Genomic DNA, 16,636 nt, shown 5'->3' on the forward strand with positions numbered 1-16,636 from the left:
ACCTTATAAAACTATATTAAGATGTTCTGTGTTTGAAGTTGAGGTATTTGGGGACTCGCGGTGGATGTGAGGGAAGGATATCAAAGACCGGTCCTCTGGTGCCACTCTAGATGGATTATTAAAGCCTGGATTATTATTTTATGATCATGTACATTTAATAGCCTCCAGATTCAATGGGAATATTGAATTGAAAATCAAATACTACCCCTCCTGGAAGCCTGGGCATTTATTTAAAGATGTGTGATTGCTCAGTACAGCGGCGTGAGGCGGGAGTGGTTTGTCCGTAAATTAAACAAATTAATTATCTCGACTAAACAAAGTCTCTTTTGTTGAAGCGTCTCTTTTGTCTCTCGGGGGCGTCGACCAATCAAACAAAGGAACGCTTCATCAGAGAGGGAATGCATCGTATCTCGTTGGAACTCTCCTCCTCTTCCTCCTCCTCTTCTCTGCCCTCCTTCCTCCTGCCGTCCTGTCCGGTGCGATGGAGCCACAGCGCCAGCGCCAGCAGCGCCATCAGCACCGAGCTCATGGACAAGGTGAGCAGCGCCGCCTGCAGGAGGCCAGAGGAACTGTCCGGGCCTGGAGGCCGAGACACAGAGTTTAAAAAACAAAACACACTGACGTGAGACCACCGTGAAGGGGTGGGGTGCAGAGCCGAGAGGCCAGAGAGCATCATGGGGGATCAGAGGCGCTCACGTGTGTCGAGCGACAGGCTGACGTAGCAGTGCTCCGTTCCCAGGAGGTTCCGGGCGGAGCAGCGGTACAGGCCGGACGTCTGGGAGGAGACGTTGACCATCTGGACGGAGCCTGAGGGAGAGAGAGAGAGAGAGACAATAGATGTGACAGGTACAAGGCGTCAAATATAAAATGCTCTCCAGTTGCATTGTGGGAATTTAAGGGTCCAGTTTGTCCTTTTTTTAAAACTTAAACCATTCACGAAAAGGCAGATTATCAAAGTATCTGCTGCGTTGATTTGAACCACTCTTCTTTGAATTGTGTTTTGTGTGTGTGTGTGAGAAGGTGTGTGTGTGTGAGTGCGCGTGAGAGAGTCAGAGTATGTGTGTGTGTGTGTGTGTGTGTGAGAGTCCAAGTGTGTGTGTGTGAGAGAGTCAGTGTGTGTGTGTGTGAGAGAGAGAGAGAGTGAGAGAGTGTGTGTGTCTCTGTCTCTGTGTGTGTGTGTGAGAGAGAGATAGTCTGTGTGTGTGTCTCTCTGTGTGTGTGTGTGTGTGTGTCTCTGTGTGTGTGTGTGTTTGAGAGAGAGAGAGAGTCAGAGTGTGTGTGTGTGTGTGTGAGAGTGAGAGAGAGAGAGTCAGTGTGTGTGTGTGTGTGTGTGTCTGTCTGTGTGTGTGTGTGTTTGAGAGAGAGAGAGAGAGTCAGAGTGTGTGTGTGTGTGTGTCTGTCTCTGTGTGTGTGTGTGTGTCTCTGTGTGTGTGTGTGAGAGAGAGAGAGAGTCAGAGTGTGTGTGTGTCTCTGTGTCTGTGTGTGTGAGAGAGAGAGAGACAGAGTGTGTGTGTGTGTGAGAGAGAGTCAGTGTGTGTGTGTGTGTGTGAGAGAGAGAGTCAGAGTGTGTGTGTGTGTCTCTGTGTGTGTGTGTGTGTGTGTGAGAGAGAGAGAGTCAGAGTGTGTGTGTGTGTGTGTGTCTGTCTGTCTGTCTCTGTGTGTGTGTGTGTGTGAGAGAGAGAGAGAGTCAGAGTGTGTGTGTGTGTCTCTGTGTGTGTGTGAGAGAGAGAGAGAGTCAGAGTGTGTGTGTGTCTCTGTGTGTGTGTGTGTGTGTGTGTCTGACCCTCCATGGCGATTAGTGTCAGTTCTTGAGGACTCATCTTGTCCCAGTGGATCTCTGGACTCGGTTCCCCCTCCAGCACCGAGCAGGACAGCGTGACGCGGCCCCCCAGCTCCACGCCGCCGTCCCACCGGCACACGGGCCGCGAGGGCGGCGCTGCAACGCCACGGCAGGTCATGTAGGAGAGCCCAGAGTCACAACGTTGTAATCAGAGGGCGAGTTTCTGCCGCATGTGAGCTGAGATTTAATAATCACTAAATTACAGCTGAGAATGAAGAGAATTTAATTAGCTGTGTTTAATAAATAATATGACCATGAAAGAACAAAAGTTAGAGCATCACAGTCATTAAAATTCATCCTCAAGGAAACAGTTTGAGACATTTCACTGAACCACAAATATCAAAGTCATTGTGATTCATCCTCTGGGGACCATGAACACATTTAATGGATTCCATCCAAAGTTGCTGAAGTATTTCACTCTGGAACAACGTGGTGGGCCCTTATTACCCTCTCGCTCATTCTCTTTATGAAATAAATCCAAATACATGAGCATCGGAGTCTAATTCACAGAACCTTAAACGGTGCCGTTGAACCGCCTTCCTCTCTCACCCTGAACTCTGAGCTCCAGCTCTCCGATGCCGGGGTCGGCGGTCTCTGGTGGGTTATTGATCACGCATCGGTAAGTACCGCCATCCGACACACGAGTGTCATTCACGACAATATCTGCACTCCAGGGAATACCTGCAGTTGGTTTGAGATAAATACATTGCTTTCTTCATCTTGTCTTCAATTCCTAAAATCAACCTTAAAAAGGATTTATAAAATTAAAAAAAAAAAAAGAATTATATATATGTATATTTATTTATATATACATATTTATGTATTTATATTTATATATATATATAATTGTATATATTCATATATATATATTTATGTATTCATATATATATTATTTACATTTATATATATATTCATATACCGTATATATTATTTATATATATATATTTATAGAATTTTATATATTTATATATATATACATATTTATATATGTATTCATATATATATATTTACATATATTCATATACTGTATATATTATTTATATATATATATTTATATAAATATATATATATTTTTTAATTATTTATTAATTAGGATAAAAAGGGTTTTACTGGTCATACCTGTAAAAGCCACCCTGCCGCTGAATGAGGGGTCTTCAATCACCTGACCGTGGTCGTACACAATCACCTGGATGTGAGAGCAGTCATTGATAAGCATATATATATATATACAGGACTGTCTCAGAAAATTAGAATATTGTGATGAAGTTCTTTATTTTCTGCAATGCAATTAAAAAAACAAAAATGTCATGCATTCTGGATTCATTACAAATCAACTGAAATATTGCAAGCCTTTTATTCTTTTAATATTGCTGATTATGGTTTACACCTTAAGAAAACTCAAATATCCTATCTCTAAATATTAGAATATCATGAAAAAGTATACTAGTAGGGTATTAAACAAATCACTTGAATTGTCTAATTAACTCGAAACACCTGCAAGGGTTTCCTGAGCCTTGACAAACACTCAGCTGTTATAAATCTTTTTGTTTACTTGGTCTGAGGAAATATTAAAATTTTATGAGATAGGATTTTAGAGTTTTCTTAAGCTGTAAGCCATAATCAGCAATATTAAAAGAATAAAAGGCTTGCAATATTTCAGTTGATTTGTAATGAATCCAGAATGCATGACATTTTTGTTTTTTTAATTGCATTACAGAAAATAAAGAACTTTATCACAATATTCTAATTTTCTGAGACAGTCCTGTATATATATATATAAACATCATGTGTTTCATAGAAGCTGTTATCCATCAGACCTGCGTCGGGGTTTCAGGGCTGGAGAACGGAGCCAGAGTCCAGATGACGTTGAGTCTGGAGAGCGGGCCGGAGGTGAAGAAGGAGCAGGGCAGGACCGCCACGTCCCCTTGAACCACCGTGACTCTGGACTCCATCATGGACACCCTGAGTGCAGCTGAGTGGGTCGACGGCACGACGTCATATCGGTCTCATGTCAGACGCATTACATCGGAGGCGTTATTTCTTAAATTACATCATGTTTTTTAATTCTCCTTTAAACTTTGTTCTATAGTTTCCCTGTTGTCGTGCAGACTGCACCGCTCCTCCTTAATTACTGAAATAATGACCCCCCCCCCTCCCATCCCCCTCTCTGTCATCCCCAGGCCTTTTGTGTATATATGTGTGTGTGTGTGAGTGAGGGGGAATTCGGCGTGCATTTTAGTTTGTTAATTACACTTGACAGCTTTGAGGGCGAGCCAAACCCGTCACCGACGAGAGGAAAAACACGCCACTTCACGGGGACGCGTTCAGGGACACTCTGTCATTTACCAACACGGACCTCTAAAACCTCCCAAACCAAATGTGGTATGAATGAGTCTTCTATAGGAGTAAAACTGTGTGTGTGTGTGTGTGTGTGTGTGTGTGTGTGTGTGTGTGTGTGTGTGTGTGTGTACAGCCTTCCACTGCTATGGGATATTTAAAGTATTTCAATTGTAATTGTAAAAAAAGTTAGTCTGCATGTCAAAAGAATCTGAACATGTGCAGTCAGACCTCCAGGACATGTCCAAATCCCACGGGGGGGGGGGGGGGTCTAGATCATGAGGGTCCGTCGTCTGTTTGTTCAACAGAATAACGAAATACATTTTTTTAAAGTACACAATTGCTTTTCATCTTCACAAAAGTACCACATGTTCAGCCTCTCAGCCGACTCACCGGTTTGCAGAGCGGAGAAACAAACGCACAGAATCCAGAGCGCCGCGCGTCCTCCAGAGCAGCTCGGCATCCTGAGAGGAACCGAGAGGAGAGGAACCGAGAGGAGAGGAGCCGAGAGGAGAGGAACCGGGAGGAGAGGAACTGGGAGCAGAGGAACCGAGAGGAGAGGAACCGGGAGGAGAGGAACCGAGAGGAGAGGAACAGAGAGGAGAGGAACCGGGAGGAGAGGAACCGAGAGGAGAGGAACCGGGAGGAGAGGAACCGAGAGGAGAGGAACCGGGAGGAGAGGAACAGAGAGGAGAGGAACCGGGAGGAGAGGAACCGAGAGCAGAGGAACCGAGATGAGAGGAACCGAGAGGAGAGGAACAGAGAGGAGAGGAACCGGGAGGAGAGGAACCGAGAGGAGAGGAACAGAGAGGAGAGGAACCGAGAGGAGAGGAACCGGGAGCAGAGGAACCGAGAGGAGAGGAACCGGGAGGAGAGGAACCGAGAGGAGAGGAACCGAGAGGAGAGGAACCGGGAGGAGAGGAAGCCTCGCTCGCCCTCGCTCTCCTCCCTGTCCGAGCTGCTGGCCAACAGAAGCAGTCGTGCGTGATTCATCTATTGAGCAGTACACCCCCCCCCTCCCATCCTCCCCCTCCCTTATTTTCACTCTCTTTATTCTCTCCGTCTCATTACCTCACTGACTGTTGTCAGATTATAATCTGTGTTCATATCGGCTCATGTCCATCAGCCGTGGGCAGGAGGCTTCAGACCCGATGAGACGTGAAGGAACAACGACTGAGGAGGAAGCAGAGTTAGTAATGTGTGATGGAGAGATGGAAATGCATCCATGAGGAGAGAGAGAGGAGGAGATAGGAGCTCAGTGTATCCTAAAACGAGGAGATAGGAGCTCAGTGTGTCCTAAAACGAGGAGATAGGATCTCAGTGTGTCCTAAAATGAGGAGATAGGAGCTCAGTGTGTCCTAAAACGAGGAGATAGGAGCTCAGTGTGTCCTAAAACGAGGAGATAGGAGCTCAGTGTGTCCTAAAACGAGGAGATAGGATCTCAGTGTGTCCTAAAACGAGGAGATAGGATCTCAGTGTGTCCTAAAATGAGGAGATAGGATCTCAGTGTATCCTAAAACGAGGAGATAGGAGCTCAGTGTGTCCTAAAACGAGGAGATAGGATCTCAGTGTGTCCTAAAACGAGGAGATAGGATCTCAGTGTGTCCTAAAACGAGGAGATAGGAGCTCAGTGTGTCCTAAAACGAGGAGATAGGAGCTCAGTGTGTCCTAAAACGAGGAGATAGGATCTCAGTGTGTCCTAAAACGAGGAGATAGGATCTCAGTGTGTCCTAAAATGAGGAGATAGGATCTCAGTGTATCCTAAAACGAGGAGATAGGAGCTCAGTGTGTCCTAAAACGAGGAGATAGGATCTCAGTGTGTCCTAAAACGAGGAGATAGGATCTCAGTGTGTCCTAAAACGAGGAGATAGGAGCTCAGTGTGTCCTAAAACGAGGAGATAGGAGCTCAGTGTAAAACGAGTAAAGTTACTTCTCAAACATGAGAATTTGATGCTTTTATTAAATTTCCTAGGCTGCGGGAAATATGACAAGGCACTATAATTCACTCTTGAGAAATGCGTTTAAAACTAATCAATTTATTTATTTAACAACGATAAATGATGAATTTGCAGCTTTACTTTTTATTTAACGAACTTTAATGTCGCCCACATGTTATTCTGGATACTGGGGGATAATAAACCTTCATCTATCATTTCTAATGTTTCACTTTAACCTTCATCTGCAGTTGGGTAACAGAATCCTGAAGAGTCCCCAAATCATCTCGTGTTTAACGGCCGCGGATCCATAAATCAACGCACAGATGTGCACATCTGTGTGTTGATTTATGATTTATGGATCCGAGGCCTTTGAGGAGGCCGACAGCGACCGGTCGGCGTGAGGAAATAAATAAAAAATAGTATTTGACACCTGCAGCAAATCATGCGGCGATAAGGACATCGTCTGAGTTATGACTGTTAGGTTTTAGAGCATGTGTTTTCAATTTGTATTAAAGAATGTACGCCCTATGAATTATAGTTTACCCCTTTTAGGGCTGTAATTATTAGAAGAAGATTAATATGTCAATCGTATTATTGCTGTGTTGTTTATTCTATACCGGTCACCCGGAGAGCAAAAGGTTCCAGGGTCACATCGGGTTGATGAGCAGACACAGGAACACGGGTTTGTTTCAGGTCTCTCCGCATAACTCAGGGTCATAAAACTCAGACTGATAAGAGACCTCATCCTGTTTTGTGGAACCACTTGATAAAACGACGACGTGTTCAAAATGCGAGTGCGTGGAAACCATCGAGCAGATTTAATTCTCCCCAGATGGGAACACGAGGAAACGGCTCGGCACAAACGAGCAGCGGGATGATTTGGCGAGCGCGTTGACGACTGAACCGTCGTGGAGTTACGACACGCGGCTTCTTGGCGACGGCGGTGCGCTCACGCTATTAACCAAAAGACTCATTACTGGAGCGCTGGAGCAGAAAAGAGGCCAGGAAATGAAATATAGAAGACAAAATACATTCCCTGGAATAATCGACAGATAGAGAATGAAGTCAGGCTGGATTTTTTTTTTTAAAGGAACATGCGTCTTTTTCAGGCGTTTAGATTTCACCTTTTATTATGTCACCTTAATGTCTGTTTGGACACTTTCTTTTTTTAAGTAAATTAAATACATGTTGCAATAGTGATTTTATACGTTGCTGACATTAAAAAAGACAGCACTAATATAAATATATATAAAGATATTTATATATATACACAAATATAACTATATATAAATATACATACATATATAAATATAGTACAATTCTGTAGATCAAATCCAAAACAGGGAAAAGTTCATAAGGAAGGAAAACAGGCTCAGAGTTTAACTTTATCCATTAGATATGCAGCATTAATTAATTGTCATATTTTCCTATTTTGTGAGATCACACAACAAAAACAAAGAGCATATTGCACATGATTGACTTCTTCCAATTTATTCAAACAAATAACATCCAGCACCAGCTTTGTGCGTTGCAGCAGTGAAATATAGAATATTAAAAAAGATAATGGCAAAACCGTTCAGTATTTCCTAAAAGTGTTTGTCATTCAGGACTGTACAGAAATTAAATCATATGAAGAGGCCTCAACACAGCACTGTATATACATATATATTAATTAATATATACACATAATATATACATATATATTAATTAATATACACAAATTAATATATACATATACATTAATATACACAAATTAATATATACATATTAATTAATATATACATATTAATATATATATATACACACAGCACTGTGATCATCTTACAGTGAAGGATATATACACTCCAGCATCAATCCAGAGAGAACACACTAAACCTTGAATTGTGTGTGGCCACTAAACAGGGACAGGTGTGTGTGTGTGTGAGAATCTAAACCATGTCTCAAAGTTAACACATATTTAGCGCCATCCTCCAACATCACAATCCTTCACTCAAAGACTTGACACACACACACACACACACACACACACACACACACACACACACACACACACACACACACACACACACACACACACACACACACACACACACACACACACACACACACACACACACACACACACACACACACACACACACACACACACACACACACACACACACACACACACACACACACACACACCTTGTATCATGAATGTGTTGGTGACATAAGACCGGTTTCTCTATTCCAGATCAATTCGAATAATTCTGGTCTCTTGAAAAGGGGCGTCAATAAATAGCGAATGAGTGCGAGAGAGAGAGAGAGAGAGAGAGACAGACAGACAGACAGACAGACAGAAGGAGCCAGGTAAGTGTCTCGAGTTGCGCCTCTCCCCCTGGGAGTGACCTGGAGGCAGAGGGCCAATCACAGGAGGCTCCGGACCGGTCGGACCAATCAGATCTCTCCGGTGAGAGGCCTCCTGCCCGTCGCTGCAGTTTCTTGTAACGGCGGTTCAGTCCCTTCACAGCAGCATGGTGACGGGTTTCTCCATGAACTTGCGGAACTCGGCGAGCCACTGGGCGCCGACCGCGCCGTCCACCACCCGGTGGTCGCAGCTCAGCGTCACCGACATCACGCTGGCGACATCGAACCTGCGACGTCGGGAAACGTGGCGTCAGATTAGACGTTTTTTTAAAATAAAAAGTACGTGTCCAGAACGCGGCGCCGCCACACTGACCCTTTCTCGTTGTCGGCGGGCAGCAGTCGTTTCTCGGAGCCGCCGACGGCGAGGATGCAGGACTGAGGCGGGTTGATGATCGCGGAGAAGTTCTTCACGCCAAACATTCCCAAATTAGAGATCGTGAACGTTCCTCCCTGGTGGAAACAACACGCGCGTCTCAGGTCAAACTAAATCCAGGGTTCTTACACATGTTGACCGATGGATTTCCAGGACTTTTAACCAAATTTCCATGACCAAACTGAAATCTCGGTATAAACATGAACATTTTAGAAAATGTTGCGTATTGAGAGCGCACGCCGGCTTATATTTTAAGCGTCTTTCTTTAACCCTTGTGTTGCCTTAGGGTCATTTTGACCCGAATCAATATTACACCCTCCCCCCGTGTTAGGATTAATTTGACCCCATTCAATGTTTAATGTCGGTGTTCTTTCGGTAGTCAACAAACAAACATAAAGTGCCTCACACTTAAACTTGGAAAACAATATTAATTCTAATAATTTTCTGGAGGTTTTAATTGCTGGCGTCAAATTGAACCCAAAGGGTAAAATATGTTAGTAAATATAAAGGTAACAGGAGGGTGAAACATTGAATCGGGTCAAAATGACCCAAAGGCAACACAAGGGTTAAGAAACATATTAATTATTTCAAACTCGGCGTAAATGATGTGATTATAACACATTTCCATGACTTTTCCAAAACTTTGATGATTTAAGTTGTTTCCATGACTTTTCCAGGCCATTTTAAAATTCCGTGACTTTTCCAGGTTTTCCATGACCGTACCAACCCTGTAAATCGCTCCACATCAACAAAAAAAACTACATTTCATCAACAGGATGGGATTGTGCATCGCACCTGGAACTCGTGCGGCTGCAGTTTTCCTCCCCTCGCTTTGGCGGCGAGCGCCGTCACGTCGGCGCTGATGGCGGCCAGTCCTTTGACGTGGGCGTTGAAGACGATGGGCGTGATGAGGCCGTTGGGCGTGCTCACCGCGACGCTCAGGTCCACCACGTGGTTCCTGGAGACAGTTTGAGTCAACGCCGCGGACGGAGAGACGTCGGGTCACGGGGACTCGGCGGCGAGCGCCTCCTGCTGGCCCCGCTCGGCGTTATCCGAACAATGCCGCACTTTTTTTCCTCCCTTTTATGACCTTTAATTTGAAGTTAACAGCTGGGGTGGTGATGTCGTCTTCACCTTGGGCGTCGTCATGGAGACACTTACAGTCGTGGGAACTAGCGGAGAGGCGGCTTTGAGGACAGATGTTGTCACCGCATGACGACTGTGCAGTCGCACAGCAACAGGTGTGCAGTTAGAGATGGTTATGGTCTGAGCGACCCCCCCCCTTCAATAATATTATAATATTATAATATTATGGCACTTTGCATGGTAAAAACGGAAGAAAGAATAGAAGCAATAACGATATAAACCAGAGAAGAGACGTCACCTCTACAGGTGTGCAGTAGAGATCAAAGCCATCGTTAGTTATACACCTTTTGGTTTGGACCATGACATCATTTGTTGGAGCATTTATACGAATATAAGCAACAGAATTTAGGGTTTGGATGTCAGACAAAATGTAAAGACGCAAAAAGAATCAAGACAGGTTTATTAGAATAAAAGATGAAGACGACCAGCTCAAGCCGAGAGAACGTGTTCCCCGTTACCTGTACATGTGACATGCGTGTGGCGGCGCCCGTTCACGCGTGTTTACTCACGTGCGGATGACCGTATCCAACCAGGACGAGTTGCACTCGGGGACCTTGAGGCAGGCCAGAGCGCTGGCTTTGATGATGAAGTCATTCACGCTCAGCTTGATGTTCTGGGCTTTCACCTCCTGCAGAGAGGAGGAGGAGGAGGAGTTGCTTTAGTCACAGAAAATAATCATTTAATTACACTACCGTTCAAAAGTTTGCGGTTACTTTCCAAAGAAAAGCACTGGGTTTTTTCCAATGAAGATGACATTAATTAATCAGAAATACTCTCTCTACATAGTTAATGTGTAAATGTCTATTTTCTGTTGTTTAATGAAGTCTCTACAGAGGTGTATAGAGGCCCATCTCCAGTGTTCTAATGGTACATTGTGTTATCGCCTTAGAAGACTAACGGAGGGGTAGAAAACCCTTGAAAACCCTTTTTATGTGAGCGCAACTGAAAACAGTTATGCTGGTGAGAGATATTATATAACTGGCCTTCCTTTGAGCCACAAGAAGAACAACATTAATATTTAAAATATAATCATTATTTATAACCTTGTCGATGTCTTGACTATATTTTCTTTTCATTTTGCAATTAATTAGATAAATAGAAGTGAGAGTTTTCATGGAAAACACCTCATTGTCTGTGTGACCCCAAACTTCTGAACTAGTGTATGTTCTTCAAGTCCATTTGCCAATAAAAACTCACAGCGTTGAGATCTTTCCGCAGCTCGATCACTTGGTCCATGTTGACGTCGACGGACAGATAGTAGTGGGGGATCGTCTGCTTGGACTGCATCAGCCTCTGAGCGATGACCTGCAGGAGAGACGCCTGTCTGAAGCTCTGATCCACAATGCATCATGGGATACGGTGTGTGTGTGTAGTTCAACCCGTGTAGATAAATGTGCGAGTGCCAGATGTGGAGGCAAAAGTCAAAGATAACCACGGGACGCTCTGAAGGCCCCCTGAGGACGCTCGCCTCGCGGCGTCCAACGACACCGAGGAGCGAGTCAGGAGCGACACCCGAGGGGCGGTCCTCATCCAACACAATGGACCGTCACAGGTGTGTGTGTGTGTTTGTTTACTCCCACCTTGCGGATGTTGCTGATCGGGACGTCTGTGAAGGTCCCAGCTGGAGCGGCAGGAGCTGCAGCTGAAGGTGCAGCAGCAGCAGCTGGAGGTGGAGCAGCAGCAGCTACGGCCTGCCGACAGGAAGTCATTGGAAAGTCAAGTTGTTGCTAACGCCACCTTCCTAAAATACGACATGTTTACAGGTTTTTCAGAAAACACCAACAACTGGACCACATATTGATCTATATATGATATTGTGATATATTAGACTACAGGGGTAGAATCACTTTTATTTTTTATTTTTAAGGAACATTTTTCAGGCGTTCAGATTTCACCTTTTATTATGTCACCTTAATGTCTGTTTGGACCCTTTCTTTTTTAAATTAAATACATGTTGCAATAGTGATTTTATATGTTGCTGACATAAAAAAAGACAGCACTAATATAAATATATATATACATATTTATATATATATAAAGATATTTATATATAAATATATACACACACACACACATATATAAATATATATATATAAACATATATTTTTATATATATTTAAATATTTTTATATATATATACATATATATATACATATATATATATATGTGACAATTCTGTAGATCATGCTCAGCTGAGGATGGAGGCGATGTTACCAGAGGTGGCCGTTATCACGAGATGATTTTGACAACAAAATAATAATTTTGTTAAAAAATGCCGGAGGCCATTATTTTAGGAAGGTGACGATCTGCGTATAAAGTGTGAGCTTCACTTACGGGTGCAGCCTTTGGTGGAACGAAACCGTCAATATCTTTCCTGGTGATGCGGCCGTCGGGACCCGAGCCTGAACAGAACCAAACGGCACACCGTCATGGAACGACGCTCTTTCGCTTTCTCTCGCTCCAACTCCCGTTCTTCCGATAAAGACGACCCGCGTCTGGGTGACTCACCGCTGACCTGCGCCAGGTCGATTCCTTTCTCGGCGGCGAGTTTCTTGGCGAGCGGGCTGGCGAACACGCGGCCCTTTCTGGGTGCCGCCGGGGCAGCGGCTGCAGGACCGGGCGCCGCCGCCGCCGCCGGAGCCGCAGCCTGGAAGGAACATCAAACCTCTGTTAACACAGTCGTGCCTGGACAAGCCATCTTGAAATCTGAATAGAGGATGATTCAGGAGGTTTGGGTACGGGTCCACTTGGTGTCTCACCGGTGCCGGAGGCGGAGCCGGAGCGGAGACCTCGGCCACGCCCGTCTCTACGTAGTCCTTGAAGGCAGCGATGTCGCTTTCTTTCTGTACGATGATGCAGAGCGGCAATCCCAGGGGAACGTCCCGAGTTCCCTCTGGCACCATGATTTTGGCCAAGTATCCCTCCTCCTGCACCTCGAAACCTGCACACACACACAACCAAACACACACACACACACACACAGTTGAGCTTGTTCCTGTCAGGCTGTTATTCAGGATACAGTTGCGATCCGTCTGGTTTGGGATGATGAAATAAAACAATAATTTACCAAAAGTGAATTATTAATAATGAATTACCGATGGTCGCCTTGTCGGTCTCGATCTCGGCCAGCAGGTCTCCTTCACTCAGCTTCTCCCCCACCTTCTTCTCCCAGCGCTGCACCGTTCCCATCGTCATGGTGGGAGAGAGCGCGGGAAGTGTGATCTGCAACACGCACAAGTTCATGCAACAGGGGGAAGTTATGCAACTGTGACCTCCCGAGGAGACGATTGAAAGAGCAGACATGGCTAATTAAATAGATATATTATTGATTCATCTGGTTAAATATCACCTTTCCTCCCTATCCCAGTATGCGACGCAGTGGTTATACGTTTTAGGATCTGCTACTGAAAGATCCCTTTAAAAATAAAAGAAAACATCACTAAATATCTACACGCCTACCTTCATGTGTGGGGGGTAGGAGCTGCCCGGGGCGGCAGCGGAGGCAGCCGGTGAAGGACCGGCCCCGGCTGCTTGGAGAGACTCCAACGTCACATCCTTAAAGGCTGCGATGAGGTCAGGGCTGCAGGAACACACACACACACACACAAATATTAGGCATATGTTTAAACAAAGCATATCCACATCTAGACGAAAAGACATTCAATTCAATTCAGTTTATTTGTATAGCCCAATTTCACAAATTACAAATTTGTCTCGGAGTGCTTTACAATCTGTACACATAGACATCCCTGCCCCAAAACCTCACATCGGACCAGGAAAAACTCCCAAATAACCCTTCAGGGGGGAAAAAAGGGAAGAAACCTGCAGGAGAGCAACAGAGGAGGATCCCTCTCCTAGGATGGACAGATGCAATAGATGTAATGTGTACAGAAGGACAGATTTAGAGTTAAAATACATTCAATGAATATGACAGAGTGTATGAATAGTTCATAGTAGGCATATTCCACGATGGAGACCTCCACGATCCATCAGGCAGATGGCGGTGGGGAGGAGGAGTGGGCGGAGTCTCAACAGGACAGTGGCGTAGTCATGAGCAGGAATTCCACGACCCAGACGATCCATCAGGCAGATAGGATCTATGCCGTCTCATAGGGTCCGATGACCCCATGAGACGTAAAGTCAAAAGGACTTCCGGGGAGAAAGCAGAGTTAGTAACGTGTGATTGAGAGATGAAAATTCATCCTTGAGGTCTCATTTATGAAAACCACACTAAATGAGTGAGAAAATGTACGTACGTCAAATGATATTTAGATTTATAACATTATTACACCGGCCAGTGAGTAATTTCCTTTCATAAATCTCATATCAACTTTGAAATGTGCATAGAAACGAGCCGGCCGATCAATGGGTTCAATCGAGGTGCCGATGAGTGAGGTAAGAGGTCCAAATACACCACGTGGTCCAGGGCGCTTGGACGCCATTACGATTAAGACTCGTAATTAGGAAACGGAGCGTCATGGTTGAGCGGTCACATGTGTCCAGATTTAGCCAATTCACACAATCCATAAATGCCTGCAGGTGGGATGCTGTGGTGGGTGAGGTGACAGACACGTACCTGTCCACCGTGATGCAGATTACAGCTCCGATGTTGACGTCTCTGGTGCCTTCAGGAACCAAGATCTTTGCCAGGTAGCACTCCTCCATGATCTCAAAACCAACCGTGGCCTTGTCAGTCTCCACCTGCAAAGACGGAAACAGTTGAAAAGACTGTGGAGTGACGATTTACTACAGAAATATGAGAACACACACACACACACACACACACACACACACACACACACACACACACACACACACACACACACACACACACACACACACACACACACACACACACACACACACACACACACACACACACACACACACACACACACACACACACACACACACACGGGGGTCCTAACCTCTGCTATGAGTTCGCCCTCGCCGATCTTATCGCCCTCCTTCTTCTCCCAGCGTGCGATGGTTCCCGTCTGCATGGTGGGTGACAGCGCGGGAAGCTCCACCTGATGACCCCGAAACTAAAATGTCATGCGAGTCGCGAGGAAGCGCCGTATTTAACCAAATATCAAAGAAAAATATCATCAATGACAACAACAATCACTATTTTCCCAAATACTGGCAGCTTTTAGGGGCTGTGACTGCAGTCGTTATCATCATCAGCTCATGTTCCCTTTCACAATAAAAGACCCAAAACAGCTGCATTTCCCCACATCTGTAATGTTTTTACAGTCATTTTAATTATGACATCTGATAGATGTGCACACGTGTTGCAAGTGAAAGACACATCTGCTTGTAGACTTAACAATTAAAGTAGAGTCTCTATTTAGTGGAACTGATGAGCATAAAGTACTTTACACAGCAAGCAGCAAAGACATAGAATAACGTATACATGTGTAATAAACTGGTTTATGGGGGAACTTTGTAACTCAAAACTGAAAGTATTTGAGTCACATAAAAACCGATTAACGGCCACATTCAAGGACTCAAATGACACCGCCCCAAGTTATGATAAATTGCCACCTGACGACATCAAAAATAACATTTTTGGAAAACGTCGTAGCTAGAAACAGTTTGTTAAACTAACTGAATGAACGTTACAGATTAAAGCTCGTGCTACGTAGGTGTAGCTTGGACAGGTGGTGCGCGGTTCCACCGGCCGGTGTTACGGTTTAACAGGCGACCCTGTAAACTGGCGACTTTTCAGCCGAATACGTCCGTTGTTGTCGTGGTTACGACGGCCGTTCGAAAAATAGGATAGAGGACGCGTATAGGTGTCCTCGTGAATGCCGCTTTGGTTTAATGCTGTTTAATGTCAACCCCGAAACATAATAATATATACTATACCAATTAAACAATGCAGCATTCACGGGGGTATAGCGACGTGTTATCTTCCTATTTTCAACACCCGTCTACCGTTCGGTTCAAAGTCGCCAGTTAACACGGTCGCTTCTCAAACCGTAACACCGGCCCCCGGGAGGTCAGCTAGCTGTCACGCCGGTGACGTTACCTTCTGGTGCGGCGGCAGGCTGTAGAAGCGCGCGCCCTGGTAGTTGGGACACCGCAGCCCCGCGTGTCTGAAGCCGGAGCCCAGACACGCCGTCCGGGACCCCGGGCCGCAGTGGAGCCGCTTCAGAGAACCGGCACCGGGCACGGAGCGGGTGCTGAGCGGAGCAGGCCCGACCGGGAGGGCACGGGGCCGGTGGCGCCCGGCGGACGACGGCCTGAGCCGCAGGACGAGACGAAGCATGTCGCGGCGGTTAGAACAGTAAACGGTGGAGTTGAGTGTTTGTCTTCCACCGGCATCAGGTGTGTCCTGTCACTGGGTGTCTCTGCGCCTTGAGAACCAGCCCGTACGCACTCCTCACTTTCTAATGACCTCCTTCAGTCCAAAACACAAGGCTTTACGGTTGCCTTCCTCGTCCTGCCGTAGATGCGAAAGAGGTGTCGTAAACATGTCGTAAACCGCGTCCATTCAAATGTCAAACCGCCCAATACCACCGCCAGGCTGAATTTAACTCAAATGCTAATTAAAGTTGAATGAAATAATAAATTATAAGAAGTGTATTC

At 45.2% G+C, this 16,636-nt stretch overlaps 2 protein-coding genes across 2 annotated transcripts; both read right to left on the reverse strand.

The window, feature by feature from the left end:
- Positions 1 to 208: 208 nt before the first annotated feature.
- On the reverse strand, positions 209 to 5,106 carry zgc:165604 (uncharacterized protein LOC792578 homolog). The gene is made up of 7 exons (XM_056406729.1): positions 4,571 to 5,106; positions 3,658 to 3,812; positions 2,960 to 3,026; positions 2,390 to 2,521; positions 1,784 to 1,936; positions 697 to 807; positions 209 to 579 (listed from the first exon to the last, which is right to left on the reverse strand). Exons 1-7 carry the CDS (start codon positions 4,638 to 4,640, stop codon positions 368 to 370), a joined length of 900 nt encoding a protein of 299 aa, XP_056262704.1. The 5' UTR covers positions 4,641 to 5,106; the 3' UTR covers positions 209 to 367.
- Positions 5,107 to 8,208: 3,102 nt separating this feature from the next.
- dlat (dihydrolipoamide S-acetyltransferase (E2 component of pyruvate dehydrogenase complex)) lies at positions 8,209 to 16,472 on the reverse strand. The gene is made up of 14 exons (XM_056411471.1): positions 16,077 to 16,472; positions 14,971 to 15,072; positions 14,619 to 14,743; positions 13,502 to 13,622; positions 13,138 to 13,264; positions 12,802 to 12,983; positions 12,551 to 12,689; positions 12,377 to 12,444; positions 11,623 to 11,733; positions 11,240 to 11,347; positions 10,552 to 10,670; positions 9,692 to 9,854; positions 8,837 to 8,973; positions 8,209 to 8,750 (listed from the first exon to the last, which is right to left on the reverse strand). Exons 1-14 carry the CDS (start codon positions 16,314 to 16,316, stop codon positions 8,621 to 8,623), a joined length of 1,872 nt encoding a protein of 623 aa, XP_056267446.1. The 5' UTR covers positions 16,317 to 16,472; the 3' UTR covers positions 8,209 to 8,620.
- Positions 16,473 to 16,636: the final 164 nt, after the last annotated feature.

Source organism: Pseudoliparis swirei, chromosome 3 (assembly GCF_029220125.1).
Source record: "Pseudoliparis swirei isolate HS2019 ecotype Mariana Trench chromosome 3, NWPU_hadal_v1, whole genome shotgun sequence".
Taxonomy (NCBI): Eukaryota; Metazoa; Chordata; class Actinopteri; order Perciformes; family Liparidae; genus Pseudoliparis; species Pseudoliparis swirei.

What these genes read in the sequence shown, in the direction of transcription:
- zgc:165604 (XM_056406729.1), bottom strand. Translation starts at nt 4,640, where the DNA reads ATGCCGAGCTGCTCTGGAGGACGCGCGGCGCTCTGGATTCTGTGCGTT. An exon ending in TTTCTCCGCTCTGCAAACCG is followed by an intron (nt 3,813 to 4,570) that starts GTGAGTCGGCTG and finishes CGACCCACTCAG; the next exon opens with CTGCACTCAGGGTGTCCATG. An exon ending in CAGCCTGTCGCTCGACACAC is followed by an intron (nt 580 to 696) that starts GTGAGCGCCTCT and finishes CTCGGCCTCCAG; the next exon opens with GCCCGGACAGTTCCTCTGGC.
- dlat (XM_056411471.1), bottom strand. Translation starts at nt 16,316, where the DNA reads ATGCTTCGTCTCGTCCTGCGGCTCAGGCCGTCGTCCGCCGGGCGCCAC. An exon ending in GCCTGCCGCCGCACCAGAAG is followed by an intron (nt 15,073 to 16,076) that starts GTAACGTCACCG and finishes CGGGGTCATCAG; the next exon opens with GTGGAGCTTCCCGCGCTGTC. An exon ending in CCCGCCGACAACGAGAAAGG is followed by an intron (nt 8,751 to 8,836) that starts GTCAGTGTGGCG and finishes CCGACGTCGCAG; the next exon opens with GTTCGATGTCGCCAGCGTGA.